The 26,510-nt window shown below is 42.5% G+C and overlaps 1 protein-coding gene and 1 pseudogene across 4 annotated transcripts in view; one reads left to right on the top strand and one right to left on the bottom strand.

The window, feature by feature from the left end:
* The window catches only part of LOC311039563 (protein O-mannosyl-transferase TMTC2-like), a 73,582-nt pseudogene extending 53,572 nt beyond the window's left edge, over positions 1-20,010 (top strand). The window contains exons 8-14 of the transcript in view: positions 2,534-2,615; positions 7,785-7,903; positions 12,287-12,346; positions 14,835-14,906; positions 17,034-17,322; positions 18,204-18,390; positions 19,646-20,010. The product of the transcript in view is annotated as a protein O-mannosyl-transferase TMTC2-like (transcript). The remainder of the gene's footprint in view (positions 1-2,533; positions 2,616-7,784; positions 7,904-12,286; positions 12,347-14,834; positions 14,907-17,033; positions 17,323-18,203; positions 18,391-19,645) is intronic.
* The window catches only part of LOC311039460 (protein O-mannosyl-transferase TMTC2-like), a 377,431-nt gene that overhangs the window by 277,654 nt on the left and 73,267 nt on the right, over positions 1-26,510 (bottom strand). For 2 of the 3 annotated variants that reach the window (XM_084049351.1, XM_084049350.1), the window contains one exon: positions 21,870-25,042. In XM_084049351.1, the coding sequence (XP_083905477.1) occupies positions 24,746-25,042 (297 nt within the window). In that variant the 3' untranslated portion in view covers positions 21,870-24,745. Of the gene's footprint in view, positions 1-21,869; positions 25,043-26,510 lie in introns of those variants that run through there. The other variant, XR_014600170.1, reaches the window with a different exon arrangement.

The raw sequence follows: 26,510 nt of genomic DNA on the forward strand, positions 1-26,510 counted from the left end.
ACACACACACACACATTGCACAGCACAGCCGCAATGCTTAAGGGCTCAGAAACCTGTACCCCAATTTTAATCTCTCACACACACACACACACACACACACACACACACACACTAAACATTAAAAACATTCGCTGAGTGACACACGCACGCACACGCACACACGTCTTGACATCTGCTTGGTCCCTTCAGTTACTGGTGGCAGATCCAGGGCCCTGAGACATGGAGATTGACCCCCCCCCCCCCCCCCACACACACCACAAGGCTTAGGGGACAGGAGACATGGAGATTGAGCCCCCCGTCTGTCTGTCTTTCCACAACAAGGCTTAGGGGACAGGAGACTGGATGCTTTTGGGACTATGGGGCCCACAGACAGGCTTATGATTCAATTAGAACTACTTCCTTATTAAATCACTCCATCATACATGTGTCCATCCAGCCCACAGGACCCCATCGATACTACACACAACATGGAGAAAAGGTCAACCTGAAGTTGTGTCAATGTGGGAGATATTGTTTATTTGGGGAAACCATGATGTTTTGTTTTAAATTGCTTTATAAACATGATATAGTAGTTAGGATCTGAAACAACGCTGTCTTCACTTTCTGAAGAGAGAGGCCACCTGAAACAGGACTGTCATATAGCTCAGTGTTGGTAAACCATCCCGGTCGTGTGAACTCACATTATCATGTCCTCAGCAGACCGTTTTGCAGAAACTAAAAACTGGAAGAGCCAATCTAAAGGGTGACATTTCCCTCACCTTCTACTAAACTTTGTAGCTTCTACTTCTTAGCAGAGTTCTAAGGACCTTTACACTGGATACTGGTGTTGTGCTCCAGTCAGGCTCTGGTCCCAGTCAGAGACCTCTGGGTGGAATTGGAGTGGAGTGGAGAGAGAGCTGTGGTCAGTCAGCGCTACTTTGATTTATGAGCTACAGCTTAAAGCCGTGCTGTTGGATACATTCAGTGGCAATGCTAACCGCTAGCAAGCTCCCACTGGGATAGTAGCCTTCAAAATGCAAACGTATAAAGTCTAAATGTAGACTATGTTCTGAGTCACACAACTGGGTCTAAATATAGCTAGTATACAGCACAATCCTGAGCCCTGTAAGGGTCCATTTTTAGGCAGAATGGACAACATTTATCTGCATGATGGCAGGAAAATGATGAACGGTTTAAAATTGATACTCCGAATTTTGGAGTCTACTGTATACCGGTACTTTTCCCACTTCTTGGAACTGTTAAATCCTCATTTGCTTCAACGCAACTCTAAACTGCTCTACTTCTAATAGTGAATGATAAAATGGGAAAGAGAAGTAATTGAATGTGAAGTTGGCTCATTTAGAGCCAGCGTGAGCATATGGGAAGAAGCTAATGAACCCAAACTAATATGAACGTTCTCTCATTTCATGTTGAGTGTAGAATCCATCGGCAATATGGAAGCAATCATTGCAGCAGCGTCAAGGAAAGAAAGGAAGGGAGGCCTTGTTCACGTGCAATATCTTTCTCACACACCTGCACGCACGCACACACACACACACACACACACACACACACACACACACACACACACACACACACACACACACACACACACACACACACACACACACACACACACACACACACACACACACACACACACACACACACACACACCCACCCTTTGAGGTCTTGTGTTAAAAGGTGGGGGGAGGGGGGTGGGATTGGGCCTTCTCTTTATGAGCTTCAGTTTCCTGGTTCTGAACAGCAGAGCTGCCATGTCTCAAGTCATGCATGGCGGCACAATAAAATAATGCGTAGCAGACGCGATAAACTGCAACTGATGTTGTGATGAGTGTGTGTGTGTGTGTGTGTGTGTGTGTGTGTGTGTGTGTGTGTGTGTGTGTGTGTGTGTGTGTGTGTGTGTGTGTGTGTGTGTGTGTGTGTGTGTGTGTGTGTGTGTACGGTTGTTGCACAGGATGTACAGCTGTACATTAATCTACTATAGAACAAAGGATGTAGAAGTACAGGAAACATACAGGTGTCATGAGTAGAAATGTTTCATGTATTAAACTGCTACAGCTACAAACTACCTGGTCTTGTGAGCCAGACTGTTGCCTCACACAATTTTCAAATGCTTCCGTCATCCAGTCTGGAGCAACGGAAGCTCTGAAAATGATCAGAGGATAATCCAGATAATTAAAGCGGATGTGACACCTCCTCCCCACTTCCGTTTTATCTTTACAGTCTCACAATCACAATAATTGAAGCATATACTGTATAGCTTGCTGCTTATCAGAAATGGAAATTCTAAAATAAAATGAAAAGATATTTTGAAATATATTTTCCTGAATGTTAATGATGAACAGCATCTGTTCTCGGATTTCAGGAGGTGTAGTTCCAGACTCTATATAGCATTCAGAGATGTGGAATAGTTGTCTGGCTACACAAGACTACAAACGACCTGAAAGGATCCAAGTAATGACAGTATAACATCCAGGTATGTAGATGTAGGAGCTGATGGGTGGTTGTAATGTGTTCTTCTCTCCTCCAGGGGCAGAAGACAGAAGCAGAGAAGTACTACCAGAGAGCCATCCAGCTAGACCCCACCAAAGGAAACTGCTACATGCATTATGGTAAGAAATGCTCTCCAAGACCAGCGTTCAAAAATCTGCATTCAAACGCACTGAATCATACATCATCATCAACCATTTCACCTCAAAATTATATGTTTCTTTTCCAAAATCAACTAGGCAATCAATACAGATAGATATCCTACTATAAATGTGTGAAATCTTTGTCTGTTTGTGTGTGCATGTCTATAATTCACGTATCTCAAGAATCATCCGACTGGCTAGGGAGTGCCGTGCCTGGCGCCGAGTCGGATTGACCGCCGATCCGACCGATATGCCCATACATATCTACATTTCTGTCAGATAGCTCACGAACAGATTGAACCAATATTATAGACCGAATATATTGAAACAATACTATAGATTGAGAATACAAGTGTGGATGTAATATTATATCTTGGCGTTCAGGCTCTGCTATATTTTTTCTCCCTGCTCAGCACAATTCAGACAACCGTCATTAACCATTAAGAGCAGGGAGATAGATATATAATAACAACCCCCCATGGGGAACAGAACCAATAGCAGAGCATCTGTTCTCGGTGGTGCTGGGGTGGTGGTGGGAGCAAACGCCGCTTGACAACACCAATGACACACAAAGCAGACGGAACACAGATGTAAGTGAACTTAAATAACCCGCCCGTTTGGACAGCTGACTGCCACGTCAGTGTATGACGTACTGTATGGGTCTGCATGACGCTGTAAACAGCCACATAGAATGAGCATGCATGTAACCTCTCGAGTGTATGCTGCCAGAACTAACTCACAGGCTACGTATAATACATGCCTGTATATAGGCATGGAGAATCCGGTTGTCCAGAAACACTGATCCTACTGTAGCTGCACTGGGCAAGTTTACATTAAATACACATAAGCTCTTTGTTGAACAGAGCTGCTCTGTCAATGAAACTTTTTTCTTTTTAAACTTTCTTCTTCCTTCTACAGTGCAAGAATCCTTAACACCAATATTATTATCATAACGCACCCATGTTTATTGTAGTTACTCAGATCGTTATAGAGGAGGACAATTACCTGAGGATTATTTTTCATTCCTTTTTCCATCCGGGCCTTCAGTGCTCTTGGCAGGACGAGGTAATGTAAACATGTTGTGGTTATATTTGCTACATGTTTTTCCATGTTTTATAGGCTACTTGCTACAGCACAACTTGCCCATCTTGTGACAAATAAACTTGAACCTGCACTCAGTTCTTAAACGTACTCTGCGATCCACTTCTGTCATCTACTGTAGTGAAACGAATCAAATGACAAAGTCTGGTCTATGTTTCGAATAACAATTACAGCATGTTAGAAATATGCAGCGGCATTGTTTCCCATTTAGTGGGAGGGAAATATCATAGTGGTCGTATCTGCATGGACTTGTTTAAACATTCACTGTTCAACGGTAACATGGTGGCATTGGTACCAGAGCTGATACGGACGTGTGAGGTAACACAGACATAGTCCAGACCTATATGGACATGCTTAGTTCACTCAGATCAGCGAATACAGGGAAGTTGTCAGAACCTTCCCTAAAACATCCGGGACAACGCTCCATGCGTCCCAGACTCTTCCCCCGAACTCAGAACTCACTCCCAATCTTACGACGTAATCTGAAGACTCACCTCTTCAGACTCCCCCTTAGCCCGTAGCACTTGCCGTAGCACTTGCCCTAGCCTTGCAGGCTTATGCAAAGGTTAAAATGTAATTTAAGTAGCATGTTATGTAGACAGATGGCAGGTTCATTTGTTGACCTGGCATCCTATAGTGTGTTTAGTTTCAAAGTACAGATGATTGATTTTTTTATTATACTATTTAGACTGATGATACTGTAGGTTCTCGGTTTACCTATGATCCTAGATTACTATATCTAGGCATTTGATGTATTGCCTTGTGTTTACCTTGCTTACTGTAAGTCACTCTGGCTTGCTAAATGCCTAAATTGTAAATTGTTCTCAAACATGTTCATGTCAAGGACCGCCTAATTGCTCGCAGACTTCCATCTGAAAAGATTTTGTACCGGACCCCACTTTGAGAACCACAGCATCAGACTAAATAAACAGCACAACTGCAAACCATTCTCCTACCGACAGTAAAAACATGATACCACATCTCACCCACGCCTCTGCCAATGCAGCGCTTTGGGAGGAACGGGGTGCTTTCTCCCCGTGTGTCTCTATCTACAGGATATTCATAGGAAATGAAATGTGTTCCGTCTGGCTGAAAGAGCCATTGTATGCGGTCACTCTCTCTGTGTTGCTATCTCCCTCAATTCCTCCTGTTGCTTTCCCTGCGAGTCTTTTGGGGTTTGAGTTGTGTTTGGGTTTTTGGCGTGGGTTGCTGTCTTTGGGCAACAGGGCTGTTACCCTCTCAATGTTATCTTGTAGTCTCTTGTTCTGGGTTAGGATTATTTTGAATGGTTCGCTCCCTTATACTAATGCTGGACATCACACGTGAGTGCATGTTATTTTATGTGTCGTCATGTTTCTATAGGGTTTGACTGACACACACACACACACACACACACACACACACACACACACACACACACACACACACACACACACACACACACACACACACACACACACACACACACACACACACACACACACACACACACACACACACACACACACACACACACGAGGAGTGCAAGGAAGTGAGAACAGAGAGGGTGAAAGCCCTCCAGAAGTCAGATAACAGAGACAACCCCCCTTTCCTGTCATTGTTTGCAGTTAAAACAGATGTTTACATGCAGAAAACATGTGTGTATCATCTCATGCACGGACTAGACCGGCTATGTGTGTGGAATTTCTTTATTCGTTTCATTTTATTAATGAAATCATTTGTAAAACTGATTTTTTTTTTTTTAATCTTTTAAAATAACAATAATAATTTAAAAAATAAACCAGAAAGGGGAGATATTGACTCGCGACCCACAGAAATCAGTCCACGAAACAGTTTTGGAAACAGTGAAACAGTGTTCTACATAACAGTCTCTCTTTCTCTCTCCCCCCTCCCTCTGTCTCAACCACACCTCCATGGAGGCTCCATGCATCCTCCTCTCTCCTACATTATGTGTCCAGACTCTGTAGTTAATTTATTGGCTGCTGAGCAGCAGACACCTGTGGTGTCCGCGCCAGGTGGCGGCCTCCCACAGGAAAACACATGAAACACCTCCGTCCTCATCCGTGTTTGCACTCATCACCACAAAAACCTCTCGTTACATTGTCTGTGGAGGATTCTTCCACACGTGTCTCTTTCATTGACTTCCTTTGTTTGTCTACAATATTCTCCATCTCATCCTTACGAGCTCCCATGGGTTTTATCGTTCCAGTCTGCGTCACTCTGAAGTCTGATCTCTAGCCTCTTTTGACGCTGTCACCAAGATCAACTTCTTAACGTCTAAGTGCCACAGTCCTATTTTCTCTTAAATAATCATCACTGGGTATTTTTTTTACCTTCTAAATGTGCCAAAATGTGAGTCTTAACAGCTCATTCTCACCAAAGCACATAACCCCTCTATCTCCTTTGTCAAATGAAAATCACTAAATAAATAAATAAAACTGCTTCCCAACACCAGTGTTGCATTGGCATAGACATTTGCAGCCAAGACTTTGACTGTAAAAAAAGGTTTTCATGCATGGTTTACATACGTGCAGATAGATATCAGCAAGTGTCACATTCTCTTGATTACTTAATGACATGTCCTGGTTGTTGAGGTGGGGTGCATTCACATTGACATCACCTCGGGCCTGACAGACACAATTATGTTTGAGTGATGTGATTCAATATGAAGTGATCGTGACGGGAGGATGAGTCAGGAGTCCGGTCTGTTCCTATTCCTATTCTGTCCCGTTTGACTGAGAAGCTTGCAGCTTACAATGGAAAAGTGAAAGTACACAGACATGCTAGTGAAAAGTATGTTTGTGCTCCATTATCCAAAAGACAAAGATCTCTATGTGCCCAACTCCGTTCTGGGATCTTGCTCCTGCACCTTGAGTCTGGTAGGTATAGAGGAGTAATAGAAGAAGAGCGGATTTGCACTTACTGTATTGTGACATAAATGATATTGAGAATGAGTTCCATTTTATTTTCTACTGCCCCTTATATCATGAGCTACGTCAAAAATGATTTCATAAGTGTAAAAACCTAGATTTGATATGGTTAAGTGACGCAAAGAGACTTGAATGGATTTAAATATTAGATATTCACACTTTCATAATATTTCGAGAAAGTATGGGACAAACGGACAAAGAAAACATTGTTTTTGGGTATTAACCAAATATCTAATATTTTTTACTTGTGCAGTTTCTGTTTCCAGGGAGTGTATGTGATATTGTTTCTTTATATTTTTGGCATCTTATAATCCCGTAAGGGATGTGACAAGACACGAAAATAAAAATTCATTCATTCAACATCATTTTAACTCCATCGGGTGGTCTAGAGAGCAGTGGTTCTCAACGTGAAGTCCGGTCCGGGGACCCCACAGGGGGCCCATTAGACGGTTACAGGCAGTCACCAGCCAAATGACCTCCACTCGCAGCCTCCGTTCTGGAAACACTAACCGCCTCCTAGTCCCCCCCCCCCCCCCCCCCCCCCCACCAAGCTCCGCACCATGGGTGACCGAGCCTTCTGCTCAGTTGCCCCTCCACTGTGGAACTCACTCCCGGACCAGCTAAGAGCTCCACAGTCTGACGATGCTTTTAAGAGAGAACTAAAGACTTAATAAAGCATTCGGTTAGCTATTCAGGTTTTATCCTCTAGGTTTTCTTTGCCCCATTTGCTTTTCTTGTATTGTTTTTTTAAGATAGTTTTATGCAAATTGTTTTAATTCTGTACTGTAGCACTTTGCAGTTTATTTAAAAAAACAGCGTGCCGCAGGTTCGACTCCCGATCCGGTCAGCCTTTGCTGCATGTCACTCCCCTTCTCTCTCCCCATTTCCTGTCAAATAAAGGCATTAAAGACCCCCCCCCCCCCCCATTTAAAAGAAAAAAGGTAAATAAAATGTATTTTTATTTATTAGTACTATTATTATTATTATTATTAAATAAGGAACAGTTTAAACACTTAAGCCCTATTTAATTTTTCAACCTTTTGGAAATAACCCATCTACAAGCTCACATGGTATCTTTAACAACATCAACTAATTGAAGCACTCTGTCTCCATCCAGGTCAGTTTCTACTGGATCAGTCTCGTGTGGAGGAGGCTGCAGAGATGATAGAGAAAGCTGCAGAGCTGGACCACTCAGCGTTTGACGTGGTGTTCAGCGCTGCTCACATGCTCAGGTCGGTGTGCACTACAGCATTGGTTCTCAAAGTGGGGTCCGGGGACCCCCAGGGGTCCTTGGGGGGGTACCAGGGGGTCCCCAGCAAAAGTAGTTAATATAGCGTTATCATTTTAAACACTTTAACTATTATTTCATATTTTAGCTACAGTATTAAAAAATAGCAGATATACAAGCACAGAGTGCCGCGCTATGACCTTATATATCTGCTATTTTCAGTAAAGTACAATATGTATATATATTTGCCTCTGAGATGTAGTGGAGCAGAAGTAAAAGTATAACAAATTGGAAATACTCCAGTAAAGTAAAGATACCTCACATTTGTACTTATATTTCAATATTTGAGCACATGTGCTTAGTTACTTTCGGCCACTGCATTCCTCTACTTTAAAAAAACATATTCATTCCACATCAATAGCTTTCACAATTGTGGGAAAACAGTGAGAATAATAATATATTTCATGAATTATGAATTATTGAGGGTTTTGAAAAACAGTATGTTCCCCCGTTCACGGGCTGTGCTTGCTACAGTACTGCACCAATTAAAAGCTTTAATAAATATCTCTCTCCACTGTACTATTGAATAAGACCCCTCTCCCTAAAAAACAGGGGGGGAGGGGGGGAGAAAGAGGAAAAAAATGCAATCTGCAAATGTACTCTGCTCTTTGCAACTCTTTAAACTGCGTCTTGCTCTACATATCTGGAGAAGTCATTACTGCTCTCTAGTATCTTCAACTGAAACACAGATCACTGCAAAAGATGTGTTCAATGTTTTAACTCATTGACTGCCAGACTTATTTCTGGCTGTGTTTGCCCACTGCCAGCGTTTTATTTTTTATAAATAAAACGCTTGTCCGACCGTTTGTAAACTCACACGGTATCAGTGTGCGTCGCCCAGTGAAAAAACATTCCAACTGCATCCAAACGAAAAAACATCCAAACAAAACCAATTTTTGGTTTCGGGATTGAATGGGTTAATGCAATACCCAGCACGCACGCACGCACGCACGCACGCACGCACGCACGCACGCACGCACGCACGCACGCACGCACGCACGCACGCACGCACGCACGCACGCACACACACACACACACACACACACACACACACACACACACACACACACACACACACACACACACACACACACACACACACACACACACACACACACACACACACACACACACACACACACACACACACACACACACACACACACACACACACACACACACACACACACACACACACCTCCCTCTCGACATCAGGTGGGAACTGAGAGCCATGACTACCAACAGCAATAGAAGTCTTGGAGGACCTTCAACGTGCAACATACAACAAGTTTTGATGATGAGTTTTGATGATGACCCACAATGTGTAATCGTGATTTTGTTTATCTCACACAGAACCCAAGATATCGTTATCCGAAGATGTGCTGCTCCATTCACTTCTTGGTTAACTTGTTACTTAAAAATCCTGTATCTCAGCTCCTGTGTACTTTTTTTCACTATGTATTTTTGGCCGAGACATGTTATTTTCAAAGGCGTCGAAAAGCGAACGGGATGCTGTGATGACATGTTTTCTTTTCATGGAAGCACAGTGAAACCCTCTGTGATTAGCAACCATCAGGGGATCGATCATACTCGAGATAAATATTCTGTGACTACTTCAAGGTAAGAAAAATCACTGGCAGTGGGCAAACCAGCAGCCAGCAGCCAGAAATACGTCTGGCAGGGAAAGAGTTAAGTGTCTGAGGTTTTGCTCTCAAGTTGTGAGAGTAAATCTATGAGTTCAATCATTCTGCCTGGTTCTGGATTCTGGACTCTGGACTGGCCGATTATTTACAGCTCAGGCACACTGTGACAGATACTCTTAAACCCATCATGGATGTCTTGATGCAGACAAGTGGTGAGTTTAAAGTCAGAGTCACTGACATTGAAAGTGAGAATAACTTATCTCACTAAGTGAGAATAAGCACAGGAAAGTACAATTCAATACAAGGTCTGCTAAGACGATTTTAAACCAAAGAAAGCCTATGGCTTGTTTCCATTGGGATCCTTTGTACTCAATTCATCGAAACATTTAATGACAGACAAATATACTATGCAAAACATCATAAAAACTGTTAGAAATCAAAAAGAAAATATGTACAGTAAACAGTTAGGCGGGGGGGGGGGGGGGGGGGGGCAGTTTCGAATTGCAGCCACCTGTGAGTGCGGTTTTGAAGGAGAGTAGGGATTTACACTCCTTTACGACAGTGATGCAACTCTCCATTTTGTGACACCCATGACATCATCCTGGCTCTCTTGGGTTCATTTAGCTTAGAACGTTTAAAGTTTCATAGTTTTATAAACTAAACTATCCCAGGATTGCAGGAATAATTAGCAAATTAGTGTGATGTAATGCTAAAAAGTGCTGTTTAAATTAAGACCCCAATTTGACGAGTTCCTCAATGAAGGTTTCCACCAGCCACATCTATTTTATGTTAAGTTTTTGACCATAACTCACTGCTTTTTTAAACACGCAATTTACAATTTAGGCATTTAGCAGACACTCTTAATCCAGAGTGATTTACAGTAAGCAAGGTAAACACGAGGCAATACATGAAATGCATAGAGACAGTGCAGTGCCTCTGTAATCTAGGATCATAGGTAAACCAATAACCTAGAGTCTAAACATTATAATATAAAAACATGAATAATATGCAGTGATATGAGGTGGTATTTTACACCTAGAAACAGAAGCCTTCGTACCATTATGAATGATCTCCACGTCTTTGAAGAACATTTCATTTCTCTCATATTTGACTCCGGCGGTATTCGTTCAGCACTTAAGCGTGCTCAGCGACAGCGTTGCCACAAAAACAAAGGACGAAGCATAAATGACTTTCAGTACGATAAATATAAAAGATCAGCTGGAAACAACTGGAACACAATGCTCTCCTCTTAATTTAATTAACTTTGGCACAGCAAAGTGCACTTCATGCCCTGTTGGCATACAGAGGTATGGAGCTGCTTAACTATTGGCACCTCACATACCCAGCTGTGCCAGACTGCTCGCTGGTGGTCTGTTTCTGGCATTAAAATCATCCTCAGAACTCCTGTACCTCAGTGTATCACACACTAATGAATAATATACAAAGAACAGGACGTTCAAGGAAAGGTCATTCGTGTTCAGAAAGTACAGTAGCAACGCATACTGTACAGTACTTATGTGATCATCCCTGATAAACCCAGTTATGTAATTATACCAGCTGTTCTAATTGACCATATTCACATGCCGTAAACACAGTGGCCATTTTGCTCATACTGTACATCAAGGGTTCCCAAACTTTTCAGGCTTTTCAAATCATATTTTAACTGGGGACTCCCCACCCTGACAAGCACTTTGAATTGTAGGAGTTGAGGCATTACATTTAGATTGACTCAGTTCCACAGATAAATATTGTGAAAATAGCCGAACTACAAGCTCACCACGCCTCGCAATATATATAATATTTGACAACTTGGCCAATGTTTGACCATTTCTTTTAGTATAGTTTGCTGGTTACTTCTGACATAGTAATGGTCTTATTATTAATGTCTTTTTTTTTCATTTTTAGAGGTATTAAAAAAGTCTTAAAATACGTTAAATTGTCACTTTAGAAAAGTGCAGATAGCTCCCTGTATACACATATACGGTTGGTTTGTTTACTGTTGAGTGAGAAAACAATGAGTCCTGACCCCCAGTTTGGGAACCATTGCCTTAGACCAGGCGTCTTCAACGTTTTTCAAGCCAAGGACCCCTTAGCTGAGAGAGTTGAAGCAGGGACCCCCCACTACATATATTGTATAGCATTGTGTTTCAGATTCAACTTTTTCATAGATTTCATAGATAGCTTCATAGACTTGTTTGACGCACATTATCTTTTCTTGGATGTTAATGTGTATTCTATTGTCAGACAACCTTTTAAACCCTCAATATTTATTCAACTTGATTAAATATGGCTCTGTACTTGGTCTGCTCTTTTCCCTGCTCTTTTTGCCAACTCTCTGAAAAAAGCAATTTTCGTCTAATGTTTCCAATCACAACAAAGATTTGGCGGACCCCCTGTAGTTACTCTGAGGACCCCCCTAGGGGTCCCGCACCCCCTGTTGACCAACCACGCACTTCTGTTAGAGCCCAGCCAATCGGAGTCTTGCCTGAGATTGTCTCTGGTAAAACCCAGAGACATGGGTTGATGACATCCGACCACATGGGACTATGAGTAACGCCACCACACCAGTGTGGCATGGCAGCAAAATGGATGCCATTTGGATATGTTTACTGAAAACCACAGCAATGCAGATCCAGGATAATGAATGGTTGCTAAATGTGTCTATCTTTCATTGTGTTCTACAGACAGGCCAGTCTAAATGACGCAGCAGAGAGGCAATATGAGAGAGCTGCTACCTTAAGACCTAATGTGAGTACTGTACCTATAGCACACATACAATATGAGCGAGCTGCCACCTTAAGACCCAACGCGAGTACTGTGTTCTCTCTCTCTCTCTCTCTCTCTCTCTCTCTCTCTCTCTCTCTCTCTCTCTCTCTCTCTCTCTCTCTCTCTCTCTCTCTCTCTCTCTCTCTCTCTCTCTCTCTCTCTCTCTCTCTCTCTCTCTCTCTCTCTCTCTCTCTCTCTCTCTCTCTCTCTCTCTCTCTCTCTCTCTCTCTCTCTCTCTCTCTCTCTCTCTCTCATATAAACAAAAACAAATGTTTTGGCTAAAGTAAAGATAATAGTTACAATTTGAAGGAAAACATTTTTCGTTTAGCACAGTGTGATAGTGGTCAGACACTTAACCTTCGGATTATCTATCCCACTGAGTGAACATTGGATTTAAGAGCTATAACAAGTAAACACCCTTCCCACTGTGTGTTTATGTTGTGGAAAAGTGCAGCTCAAGAATATACATCACTGTCTTTAAGCTGAAGAGAGAGGAATCGTCGATTTAGTCTCTGGATTCTTTCCTGCACACAGGACACACGTAAACAGGGCTCCATCTTTAACAGTCTCTGTTCCCTTTGCTGTGATTAAAGTCCACAGAGTGTGCTGTATTTATCACCCAGTTCAGTGTTTACAGTGATGGTGGACCATCGTTTATCTAGCCTAGCATGTTCCTGCTGCTTACATGTGGCTCCTGAGACATGAGTCATTTCAGGCTATCTTATAGCCTCCAAAGTGAATGAATCTGTTCGATTTCCATGCCAACAACAAATAATAAGTAAACTAATAATAAAGCCCAACAGTGGTTTCTATTGGCCACACTTCAGAAGAGCCGCTTTGATTAAATTGCCTAAATAACACACTGCTATACATGGGATTCTTAGTTAACACACACACACACACACACACACACACACACACACACACACACACACACACACACACACACACACACACACACACACACACACACACACACACACACACACACACACACACACACACACACACACACACACACACACACACACACACACACACACTATATCACCATTGTTTTCCCTCTCTTCTACTGCATGCACACACTCAGTATATCACCATTGTTTTCCCTCTCTTCTACTGTGCATTTCTTAAGGTCATTTCACGGCACTATCGAAATAAAACAAAACACTTTGAAAGGTGACCGTGACTGCCACTGTGAGGACACATTTTAAGGTGTAATTTAATGCATATTTTGATCTACTCAGCTACAGCAAATTTCACCCTGCCTTAATGTACCACAAGAACCTGGCAGGTTTCCTGAAATGCAGCTCATATATCAGAGCGTGTGTCAAACCCAGCACTCTGAAGGACACACTTAAAATAGTTTTGCCAAAAGATGAATTCAAGACCATCCAGTGGCTGCAAGCGGCTTAACAGAAGAATGAAAAGTGCTGCATAGCTGTAACTCAACACCCTGATATGACACACATTTATCCACAAGAGCATTTTGGACTTTTTTTCATACAATTTGATAAATTCAGTGGATATTCAGCCGTTGGAATGCATTGGTAAAGGAAACGTTATTCCACGATTGAGGGCCCTGATCCTTGTATAACCTGATCATAACCACACCAAACCCATGGCCACACTTACCCATCTGTAACCTAGTGCCTAACCGTACACTCACAAAAACATGCAGTAATCCTGGTCACTATACTTTAAATTTTTTATCCCACGATTTTGTAACCCCATTTTTTACACCCAGTGCCAAATGTCCATGTAATCCTGGGCACTACCTTCCCTCTGCCAAACTTGCCAAACTAGGGAGGCCAGGGCCAAGCTCATGCCTCCTTCAATGCATGAGAGCCAACTGACCTTCTTGTCACCTGGTCACTATACTGCCTCCCCCTGGCCAGCCGGGGTGCCTGATGGAGGGGAAAGGAACTGGTTGGAATAACGTGTTCCTTCCACGCGCTACGTCCAACCAGGGAAACTCTCCCCTGTCAGGTGATAAGAAGGTCAGTTGGCTCTCATGCATTGAAGGAGGCATGAGCTCTGCCCTGGCCTCCCTAGGTTGGCAGAGGGAAGGTAGTGCCCAGGATTACATAGACAATTGGCACCGGGTGTAAAAAATGGGGTTACAAAAATCGTGGGATTAAAAAACAACAACTAGTGCATAAACACTCCCATTCTAACCCTATACTTCACTGTAAAACGAATAGCAAAAATAGCTGATGTACATTTTATGTACATATTTTTTTTTTTTTTTTTTTTACTTACTGTTTTAATATGTTTGTGCCCAAAATGGGGACACCAGGTTGAAGGTGGTTAATTAAGCAATATTACACAAGAGGATGTGCGTTATCGTGATTATCTGCACGACAGTCGCACGACATCGCTGAAGTGCCAATAATCACATGCGCCGCCGCCGCCGTGCGATGAAGAATAAATGACGCCTAATGCTGTCTGTTTGCTTCCTTCCTGCCAGTACCCAGCTGCTCTGATGAACCTTGGCGCCATCCTCCACCTCAACGGGAAGCTTCCTCAGGCAGAAGCCAACTACTATTGCTCCACTCAGAAAAACACGCACTAAGGCACTTTCTGAGCCATGGCTCAATGACACCACCAGAGGCCTCAGGCGCGCCTGCAGGCGCGCGGAGAGACGCTGGAAAAATGACAGACTCCACGTTAGTTTGGAAATCCTGCGCGGATGCCTGGTTAGTTACCAGCGAGCCGTTAAAACTGCAAAATCGGCCTTCATCTCCAACACAGTATCAAACAATAGTCACAAACCCCAGGTGCTTTTTGATATTTTTAACTCCCTTATCAATCCTCGTGATATCTCTCCTCTCACCCCATCACTCACTCTCTGCAACAACTTTCAAAAATTCTTCACTGACAAAATATCAGATCTTAGGTCATTGCATACCTTCACTGCTCCACCTTCTGCACCTTCACCCTGCCCTGCTGCTTTCGATCACTTCGAACTGGTATCACTCTCCTCACTCTCCGACATAGTCTCTCATCTCCGGCCCACAAACTGCCCCACAGATAGCATCCCCCCCCCGTCTTCTCAAAGAAGTGTTCTGCTCAGTCGGCCCAAGCCTCGTATCAATGGTAAATACATCCCTTCTCTCAGGACATGTCCCAGCCACCTTCAAACATGCTACTGTCCATCCATTAATCAAAAAGAAAAACCTAGACCCATCTATTCTATCCAACTTCAGACCTATCTCCCAGCTACCTTTTCTATCTAAAGTCCTTGAAAAAACAGTTTATATCCAATTACAATCATTTCTAACCAATAATGGCCTACATGAAAAATTTCAATCAGGTTTTAAACCGGGCCATAGCACCGAAACAGCCCTTTTAAAAGTTTTTAATGACCTAATTTTAACTGTGGATTCTGGTAGCCCCGCCATTTTGGTTCTGCTGGACCTCTCGGCGGCTTTTGATACGGTGGACCACAGAATCCTGCTCTCACGACTGGAAAATCAGGTTGGCATCTCTGGCACGGCCCTAACTTGGTTCAGATCATATTTAACTGACAGGACTTTCTCTGTCCAGCTGGGTGAGTTCTCATCTCCCGCAGCCCCTCTCACCTGTGGGGTTCCCCAGGGCTCTATTCTGGCCCCCCTACTGTTCCTATTATATATGTTGCCCCTCGGATCTATCCTCTCTAAACATAATATTGCCTTCCACTGCTACGCAGACGACGTACAAATATACATGCCACTTGCGTCTAATAACAATAATTCCTTCACACCCTTGACCAACTGCCTAGATGACATTAAATCCTGGATGAATGCAAATTTCCTACACCTTAACAACAATAAAACCGAAATCATCATCTTTGGACACCACCCCACCTCACCTGTCAACTCCCTGGGCCCCCTCACCTCCAATATCCACAATAATGCAAAAAACCTAGGTGTTATTTTTGACAGCAACTTCAAATTTGACAAACAGATTAGCTCAGTCATAAAAACCAGCTTTTTTCATTTACGACTCCTGGCCAAAATCAAACCATATCTCCCCCTCAAACAATTTGAATTAGTAATCCATGCCTTCATCACATCTAGGATTGACTACTGTAATGCACTATACTATGGCATCGACCTCTCCCTACTCAGGCGCTTACAACTTGTCCAAAACTCTGCTGCTCGCCTTCTCAGAGGTATCAAAAAATATGACCACATCACTCCAGTGTTGGCCTCTCTCCATTGGCTTCCGGTAAAATACAGAATTGATTTTAAAATGTTATTATTTGCTTTTAAATCCATCAATGGTCTGGCCCCCCCATATATGGCTGAACTCCTAACACCCCATAACCCACCCAGAGCACTAAGGTCTGCTGACCAGTCATTGCTGACCGTGCCATCAAACCTAACCCTCAAAACCAGAGGTGATCGCTCTTTTGCGGTGGCAGCCCCACAGTTGTGGAACAATCTCCCCCTCCACATCAGATCTGTTCAGTCCATCCAGATATTTAAAACCTTACTTAAAACCCATCTTTTCTCTCTGGCCTTTAACCACATCTAATCATAAAATGTCCTTTTTGCTGATTTGTTGTATTGTTTTCTTTTTCTTCGTTTTTTGTTTTTGATTTTACCTGTGCAGCCCTTTGGTTCAACTGACGTTGTGTAAAAATGTGCTATATAAATAAAGTTTGATTGATTGATTGAACTACCTGCGGGCACTGCAGCTCAAACCGGACGACGTCATCACACAGTCCAACCTGAGGAAGCTGTGGAACATCATGGAGAGACAAGGACTCAGCACTACGCCTTTGTCGGGGACCCCGAAGAGACAAGGACTCAGCACTACGCCTGTGTCTGGGACCCCGAAAAGAGACACAAACTCACCCCTACGCTTGTGTCGGGGACCCCTAAGGAAGGAGACCCCCTGAACTGAAAGAGAATCGAAGGCTCTCTGTACGTCCCCTCAATGAAGACAGCGTGTCCCCCTGAGGTCTGGTATGAACATGATATGAAGAAACAAACTTTCAAAGTCTAGCCTTTATACTTTGTCATATGACAAATAGCAAAAACAGCCGATATACAGTACAAGCTCACAACGTGTTGCATTGTGAGCTTGTACTATACATCCGCTATTTTCAATATTTGCCATTTCCCACTCGTCCTTGTTTCTTCAAATAGCCAGGCCGCGGTATATGACATAAAATTGTCTTACCTGGTCTTTCCTTCTCTCTGCCCAGGCACATCATGGTCGCCATGGTCACAGAAGGTCTGCTGAGAAAGAATAGGAGATGTTTTTGAGGTTGTTCAATCACCCCAGCGTCTCTATTCTGGGGCAAACATTCGGCAAAAATAGCAGGTCTAAAAGCTTGAGCTTGGCTATTTTCATCCCTGGGGGTTCCCGATCATCTTAAATTATATAGAATATTTAGCCTTATGTGTGTTGTTGGTTTAGAGCAGTGGTTCTCAACCTGTGCATGATTTTTTGGGGGGTCCCCAGGCCAGATGACATTGTAGTGACAATGTGAGGACTTTTAAGACCTTTTTAATAACAAAAAAAAAAGAAAGAGAAGAAAAAAGACCATTACTGCATCAAAAGTAATCAACAAACTATTCTATAAAAACTGATGATGGCCAAATTGGCAAATAATATAAGAGGCAAACATTTTGAAAATAGCCGATCTACAAGCTTTCACAATATCTGTGGAACAGACTCAAACTAAATGTGATGCCTCAACTACAATTCCAAGTGCTTGTCAGGGTGGGGGGTCCCCAATTAAAATATGATTATTTTGGGGGGTCCCCAGGTCGCACCCTGAAAATGTTGAGAACCACTGGTTTAGAGAGCTTAATACTAATGTAATCTTCTCCTCATGCAGGGATGCAGAGAAGAATACATGAAGTGAAACAGTTCCTGTCTGTAACACTGGGTGTTGCCAACAGCGCATACAGTAGAGTTTTACACTCATGATGTGTGGAGTGTTCATGTCTTTACGACCAGAGGAGGTTCTATCAGCCATCACCTCCGAGAGTGGCCCGAGGGGGCGCCAGGACTCAACACAAATGGTAATGATTAAGACATGCTATCACAGAAAGAAAAAAATACCTAATGGTTATTATATCAGTATGAACACTGGTACAAACTGAGTTTTGATTGGCTAAATGCACATCAGCCATATTGGAAAAGAAATTGGGCCTCTTCCTTACTTCCTTCATAGGTGTTACCAATGATGCTAATGAAGGCTCTGTTCCATTCTGGTCAAACAGAGTCAGCGTGCTGATATTGTGCATGCTGACTCACTGGAAACACTCTGCTACACCAGTGGGTCTCAAAGTGAGGTCCAGGAACCCTCATGGTCCCTTGAGGGGGTTCCAAATGGCCCCTTATGGCTGTGTAACTCTGACACTCTCAGAGTTATGGGGGTCCTTGCTATTAAAAAGTTTGAGAACCATTGTACTAAACTATATGGAACAGAGCTTTCATTAGAATCAAACATCAGAAATGGCCTAATTTCTTTCCAATATGGCTGCTGTGCACAGAGCCTATTGCACAGGGGTGCATTTCTCCTTTCCGACATGTCGCCTTTCCGACGTTGACGAACCCTATACCTAACCCTAACCCTAACCCTAACCGCACGCGGAAGCCACTAGTCGGAGTGGTGAGATGTCGGAATGGAGAGTGAACACCGTGGCACAGTATTATGACTGTAACATGGCTGACTTTTGCATAATGTATTGTTGACAATGTACCTCACCTTTAGTACCACTGTTCACTTTTACACTACATGCCATTATATGTACTGTAAAGACCATATAAATGTAGATGAAATGCACACCTGTAATGATGAGGTGTTGTTGGCCAATGAAGACAATGAAAACAATATATAAAAGTAGCCGCACACATCTTGGCTCCGATGCAATCAACTTACAGTATAAGGACATTAAAGGAAGCAACAATAGTTGTGCAACTAAGCTGCCTTCATCAGGGTTGAAATGTCTGGCAGCAGTTAAATCCACATATACGCAGGTGCAACCAATCAATGTAACCTGACCAATCACAGGTAAAGGGAGAAGACCAATCACAAGAAAGTTGAAAGAGGTTCAATTAAAGGGGCATGATACCCTAGGCTGATTTTGTAGTTTGTTTTCCTGCATAGAGGTATGGCTTAACCACTTTGCCTATAATGATAGCATGCACCAACAAATAGGGACTCCAGGGCTAATGTGGTAAAAGTATTATTTTCAACAATGAGCAGAGTATAGTAGCTTTATTGTGTCATTCACAGTGCAGAGTCTCATGAACAATGTTTATATATTCCAGGTCAAACTTCACAGACAGGAGGAAGCCACTGCTGTGGTCCCATTCTCTTCTCCCGGCTACGCCAGACTCTCCATGGGCCAATGGGAAGAAAGATACATCTATACCAGTGGTTCTAAAAACCTTTTCATGTCAAGAACCCCCAAATTGATATGTATTTGGCCGAGGACCCCCATCTGAAAAGGTTTTGTTCCAGGGACCCGCAGAAGAGAAGATTTATGTAAAAAAATACATTGTATATAAAAAAAATCAATACTTTTTTAAAAATGACAAAAATAGCAGATGTACAAGCTCGTACAAGCTTGTACAAGCTCATAGCGCGTCACTTTGTGCCGCGCAGTGAGCTGTTACATCTGCTACTTTTGAATAGCCAATGTATAAATGGATAAAGTGGTTAAAATGATTGTGACTAAAACTACTTTAGCTGGGGACCCCCTTGTACCCCCTTGTGCCAAGGAGCCCTGGGGGTCCCCGGGCTCCACTTTGAGAAACACTGATCAATAGGGCTAGCGTGCATTTTCAGGGGTTATTCATTTTAACGATCAATCGATTGATTGTGTTCCGGCTTGAATCAATGGAACTAATGTAGTTATTACTTTAAGTTCCGATTATATCGTATCACAGTGATAACTCATTTTTCAAGGTTTTAAAAGAAACAAATACAATTGTTTTAAAGGACACCTTCACCGATTTTCAACCTATCTTCATATAATAGGTCCTCACTTAATGCTCATGATAAAATGGTTAAAAGAAAATGACTGTGAAAGTGACGACTTGGAAAACCTTCTGCCATTGTGCCTTCCTGCTGCGTGTTGAGTCTTAATCTGTCCTTGTTTGTCACCAAAATGTTTTTCACAAATGTCTCCTATGATGCAATAAAAATGTTTGCTTCTTAACAAAATGTTGGTCAGTATAGAAATATACAAATATATATTTTTTAATAATTTTGACAAATTTGCCCAAAATAGGGGTCTATTGTGGGTAACATCCATTTTCTATAAAATGTTGTTAAATTGTGATATCATCAAACAACATATCAAACATACAGTATTAGACAGTCTAAGGAAATAAATTAATGTATGAATTCAGTCGGCCAGAAGCAGGGATACAAATACAATAAAAACAATAAAGAATGACCAGAGGAGGGATATCAGAAGCAGAGACATGGACCCCCAACCCCACCTCCAAAACAAACCCTGCTTACAGTACATACAGTATCAGATTCTCTTGTCCTTGGCCCGTCTCCCAGCAGTAAGGTGGGCCAGGATGGAGAGAGAGAGGGCATCTAAGCACTTCCTCATTGGGTGTTGAGTTATCATGACCTGACCTGGGAAATCATTGAGACAGGGTCACAGCCAGAACATGGAGCGTAGGTCGTCTATATGCAATGTGAAGACATTTATCACCCGCTGTCCAAAGACTTATAATGTATGCTGAGGTTCCAGTGTTTGAGGACCAATGCTGTACCACAGTGCTTCCCAAAAACACAGGAAAGACAAGCCTAGGTGTGCCTAGGAGTTTGTGATAACCACACATCATTTTTTAACAAAACACTTTTTATTCTAACTAAAACAATATCACTTACATAACCTTCAAATATTTAAGGTTTGGTGAACTCTAAAGACAGCCATGTGAATAGATCTTTTTAATCATTGTCAGCCAGTTCACTCATCAATGGAGCGTACAAACCAGCTTAAATTTGAGCCCAGGAATTAGCTTACGCCCACGTCCATGTGAGATTTATCACAGCGTAAAAACTGTCCGAAGTTACCCCACCAATTTGGTCTGCACCACTTTGATAAATGAGGGCCAGTGTGTGTGCGTGCGTGCGTGGGTGCTTGCGCATGTGTGTGTGTGTATGTGTGTGTGTGTGTCTTAGTAGTTGTACTAGTGGTCATACTTCACAGTAAAAGCCTGAGCGTTAATATAACTTTGAGTGTAAAAATGCATAATTATGGGTAATTTTTTTTACACTTAGTGAAGTCAGATTAACACTTTTTCATCCCTCCCGCTGCCAAAAATGTCTCCATGGAAACCAAGAATAAGTAAAAGAGTACTGAAGAGCGACAAGATTAAACCAAATTATTCACACTCTTGACATTTCAAAGACTTCAAGAAATAATCTCTTTAGAAGTTTCAAATGCTGTTATACTTCAGAGAGGACAAAGTCTCCTGGGGGGAACATCAATTCTGCACTGAGCCAAGAGTTGTCAAACCATGTATTGCTTTTATTTATTGTGGAAAACTGTTCACTTAATCTTTTACAAAACACGACACATACAGTAAGGCTACAAATCCACACCACACAATCTCCTATAGGGCATAGCAGTGGAGGTCATTTTGTGGTGCCACAAATTGAAAACCCATTCACTTTTTCCCATTGAGATTTCCAAACATATAAATATTTTCTGAAATCTCTATAGGAAAAATGGATGCGTTTTCTATCTGTGGATCCACAAAATTTGTATGCACTATTGTGCACAAAATAGCTCTATCTCTGTGGCGACAGACCTTCTGTGACCATAACTACCACCTGGTGTCCCTGAGCAGAGAGAAGAGAAGACAAAGTAACACCATTTCATGTGCTCTATCATAGTGATTCTCAACCTTTTCAGGCCGCGACCCCCCCAAATGATCATATTTGAACTGGGGACCCCCCAAAATAATCATATTTGAACTGGGGACCCCCCACCCTGATAAGCACTTTGAATTGTAGGAGTAGAGGCATGACATTTAGTTTGACTTGGTTCCACAGATAAATATTGTGAAAATAGCCGATCTACAAGCTTGTAGATCGCCTATTTTCAATGTTTTACCTCTTTCTTAAATTATTTGACAATTTGACCAATTTTAGTTTGTTGAATACTTTTGATCGTCTTTTTTCCTTCTTTTGAGGTATGCCTGGGGGTTCTGACCCACAGGTTGAGAACCACTGTTCCATCATATAAGGCTGAACAATTAATGGAGAAATAATCATAATTACAATATGAACTACTGTACTACTGCTACTGCAATTTCCAAGTTGCAGAGGCAATTTTTTAATTAAATAGAGGGAGTGGGGGGCTTGTACAAACAACGTATTCTATTATACTTTGGTCCATGAATCAAGTACAATAATTCATTTCACCCTTTAATGTACCATATGGTTTTGCAGGTTTAGCTCTAGAAGCCATTTCTTTTTTCTTTTAAATCAAAGCCTAAAAAAACATTCTTATTAAATAATTCTTCTGCACAGTAATTTAATTCCCTTATTTTTCTGTGTTATTTTTCAACTTGATCTATTTCAATTTTGATGACCGGGTCAGTAAGAGACCCCGCCGGTCATCAAATTATTGGCTTTTTGGGTGAACTACTATCGTAGTCAATGGGCTAAATAGGCAATATCCTTTAAATATACATTTATGTTGACAGTATTAATGTTGTGGTAGTTACAGTATATAGTATACAGAATAACAGTAAACAGAATTGAAGCTTGGCTTTAAAAACATTCAATCGCAAATACTGACAAAACGCAATTAGACATTTTCCCTACATTGTTCAGCCCTCATCTATGTAGTCCAGTGGTTCCCGACCAACAGGTTGAGAACCACTGATCTAGTGTAGTCTACCTGTTTGAGGAAGTGAGGAAGAGGCAACATGAAATCACCTCTTGGATCTGTTAACCCATTTCAACCTGGCGTCCCTATTTTGGGCATGTCATTAAAGTTGAAAATTGTCACAATTTCCCCCCCCAAAAAAATCAAAAGAATATCGAAATATTAAATAAATAGTGAAAATAGCCGATCCACATTGGCTATATTTGTGATCCTTTGTTTGACAAAGTATGTACGGCTTAAGTGGTTAAGGTGACAATGAGAAAGGGCACAGTGTTGGTATTTTTTACACAAGTATCACATATTAATAAATTAAAATCCTCATCCGATCAGATGAGATAAAGTAAAACATTTCCATTTGACACAGCACAATACAAAGAGCAATAACCTTTCGTTGCTCGGCGCGAGAGGCTAAATTATTACAGGCTTTGGCACAGTTGGAGAGATTCCTCTGGATCTGTTTTACATTTTGCCATCACAGCTGAAGAGATTCCTCTGGATCTGTTTTACATTTTGCCATCACAGTTCCTCTGGATCTGTTTTACATTTTGCCATAAATCAAACAGATACAATGCTGGAGGTCTGATGCAGTTCTCAGTGTCAGTCAGCTGCGTACTGACCCATGATGCACCTCACCTTGGCTTACTGCCTGGTGTTTTAATGAGATGCAACAATATGTACATTTAGGCTTGATAAATGCATCGTCGGGGGGGGGGCAGTACCTCGAGATGTTTTGCGTTGGCATGCTTTGATATTGTTCATTCATAGTTTTTTGTCCTTTTCGAATCATGAGCACGGACAGGAAAGGTTCAGGGTTATGGATAACCCTCAGGATTAGTGGTTTTTATTTGTCATCATTTAAAATAGACTTTCTTATGATGATACAGTAGGTAATTTGTAGCCTGGAATCCAGACTGATTCGCTCCGTTCATCTGACTTTTTTCTTCTCACTTTGCTTCTCAGTATGGCCATGGTCCGATTTGACTCCTATTTCCAAACATTGACATTTGACATTGGAAGCCACTGCCCTCCCCCCCACACTGACCAATAAGAAGCTGCGGCGCCTGGGTGCCCGTGGGTGCCCGTGGGTACCCGTCTGGCCACTTGGAAATAGGATCAGTGCCAGACTGAGAAGCCAACGGCGCAAACCAGTCTGGATTCCAGGCTAGGTAATTTGACACTTGTTCACCAAACGGCTTCTAAAACAAGCTATATTTTGCAGGAAATCACATTGGAATGAGGTGCTCTGTCTCGCTGTGACCTTAGTGTTTCAGTGTTTCATTGAACAACTGTCACATTAGAGCACGTTGTGGTTAAGGTGACATTAGGCTGACTGTTTTGTCCTCCACCACACTGCGCCGGCACGACCATGACCCTCCTGCCATCGCTGTTGAACAACGGGTTTCCATTTCATAGTGGAAAAAGTTTGTTTCTTCATATGTTCATACCAGACCCCAGGGGGACACCCTGTCTTCATTGAGGGGACGGACAGAGAGCCTTCGATTCTCTTTCAATTCAGGGGGTCTCCTGCCTTCGTGGTCCCCGACACAGGCGTAGGGCTGAGTCCTTGTCTCTTCGGGGTCCCAGACACAGGCGTAGTGCTGAGTCCTTGTCTCTTCGGGGTCCCCGACAAAGGCGTGGTGCTGAGTCCTTGTCTCTCCATGATGTTCCACAGCTTCCTCAGGTTGGACTGTGTGATGACGTCGTCTGGTTTGAGCTGCAGCGCCCGCAGGTAGTTGGCTTCTGCCTGAGGAAGCTTCCCGTTGAGGTGGAGGATGGCGCCAAGGTTCATCAGAGCAGCTGGGTACTGGCAGGAAGGAAGCAAACAGACAGCATTAGGCGTCATTTATTCTTTATCGCACAGCGGCGGCGCTTACCCACAAGGACAGTTATTGTCGCCAAACGGCACCATCGTACAAGGCGAATTAAATTAGGCTTTACAGGGGGAAGGATATGGAGCTCCACATTTGAAGGTAGTAGATTTAAAATCCAAATTGCATCGGCTCCTTAAATATCATACTTTTTGATATAATATTCTTCCAACAATAGTTATTAAATTTGATGCGCCCATAATTATAGGTAATTATTAAACCCCCCAACACACACGCGCGCGCACACACACACACACACACACACACCCACCCACCCACCCACCACCACCACGACCAGGTTACAGATGGGTAAGTTACGTTTTGGGTTTTGGTGTGATCAGGGTTTACAAAGATCTGGGCGGGTGTTCACCAATCACAGTGCTCAATTGCGGCATAACGTTTCCTTTACCAATGCATTCCAACGGCTGAATATCCACTGAATTTATCAAATTGTATGAAAAAAGTCCAAAATGCTCTTGTGGATAAATGTGTGTCATATCGGGTGTTGAGTTACAGCTATGCAGCACTTTTCATTCTTCTGTTAAGCCGCTTGCAGCCACTGGATGGTCTTGAATTCATCTTTTGGCAAAACTATTTTAAGTGTGTCCTTCAGAGTGCTGGGTTTGACACACGCTCTGATATATGAGCTGCATTTCAGGAAACCTGCCAGGTTCTTGTGGTGCATTAAGGCAGGGGCTCAGGGTGAAATTTGCTTTAGCTGAGTAGATCAAAATATGCATTAAATTACACCTTAAAATGTGTCCTCACAGTGGCAGTCACAGTCACATTTCAAAGTGAAAATTTGTTTTATTTCGATAATGTCATGAAATGACCTTAAGAAATGCACAGTAGAACTGAGTTTGGTGATATTATACTGTATGTTTGTTTTTAATATTGTAAAAGTGGCCCCCTCTTTTTACATATCGGCCTACCCTGATGAGTTACATATAATTCAGTTTTCAAACATTCACGTTTGTTGGTCAAATAATGTCTGCCTCTATCTCATCAACTAAGCCAGAGTGTGTGCATGCATGCGTGCACATGTGCGTGCACACGTGCGTGCTTGCATGTGAGTGTGCGTGTGTGCGCGCGTGCCTGCGTGCATGTGTGTGTACCTGTATCTAAGTATGTTTTATGATATCAACTAAGAAACCCATGTATAGCAGTGCGTTATTGAGGCAATTCAATCAAAACGGCTCTTCTGAAGTGTGGCCAATTGAAAGCAGCTGCTGTAACCAGAGTATCGACCGTAGGAATCTCTCGAGTCCAAGGTCACGGACCGAACTCTCAGCAAGCCACTGTTAACACGCCCAAATCTCATCCTCACCTCTTTTACGCCTCACCTCCCAGATGGGACTCATTCCCTGGCCTGGGAACCCGAGTGTGTGACATATGGTTAGTGTC

Source organism: Gymnoscopelus microlampas (assembly GCF_963454915.1).
Source record: "Gymnoscopelus microlampas genome assembly, chromosome: 23".
NCBI classification, from domain to species: Eukaryota; Metazoa; Chordata; class Actinopteri; order Myctophiformes; family Myctophidae; genus Gymnoscopelus; species Gymnoscopelus microlampas.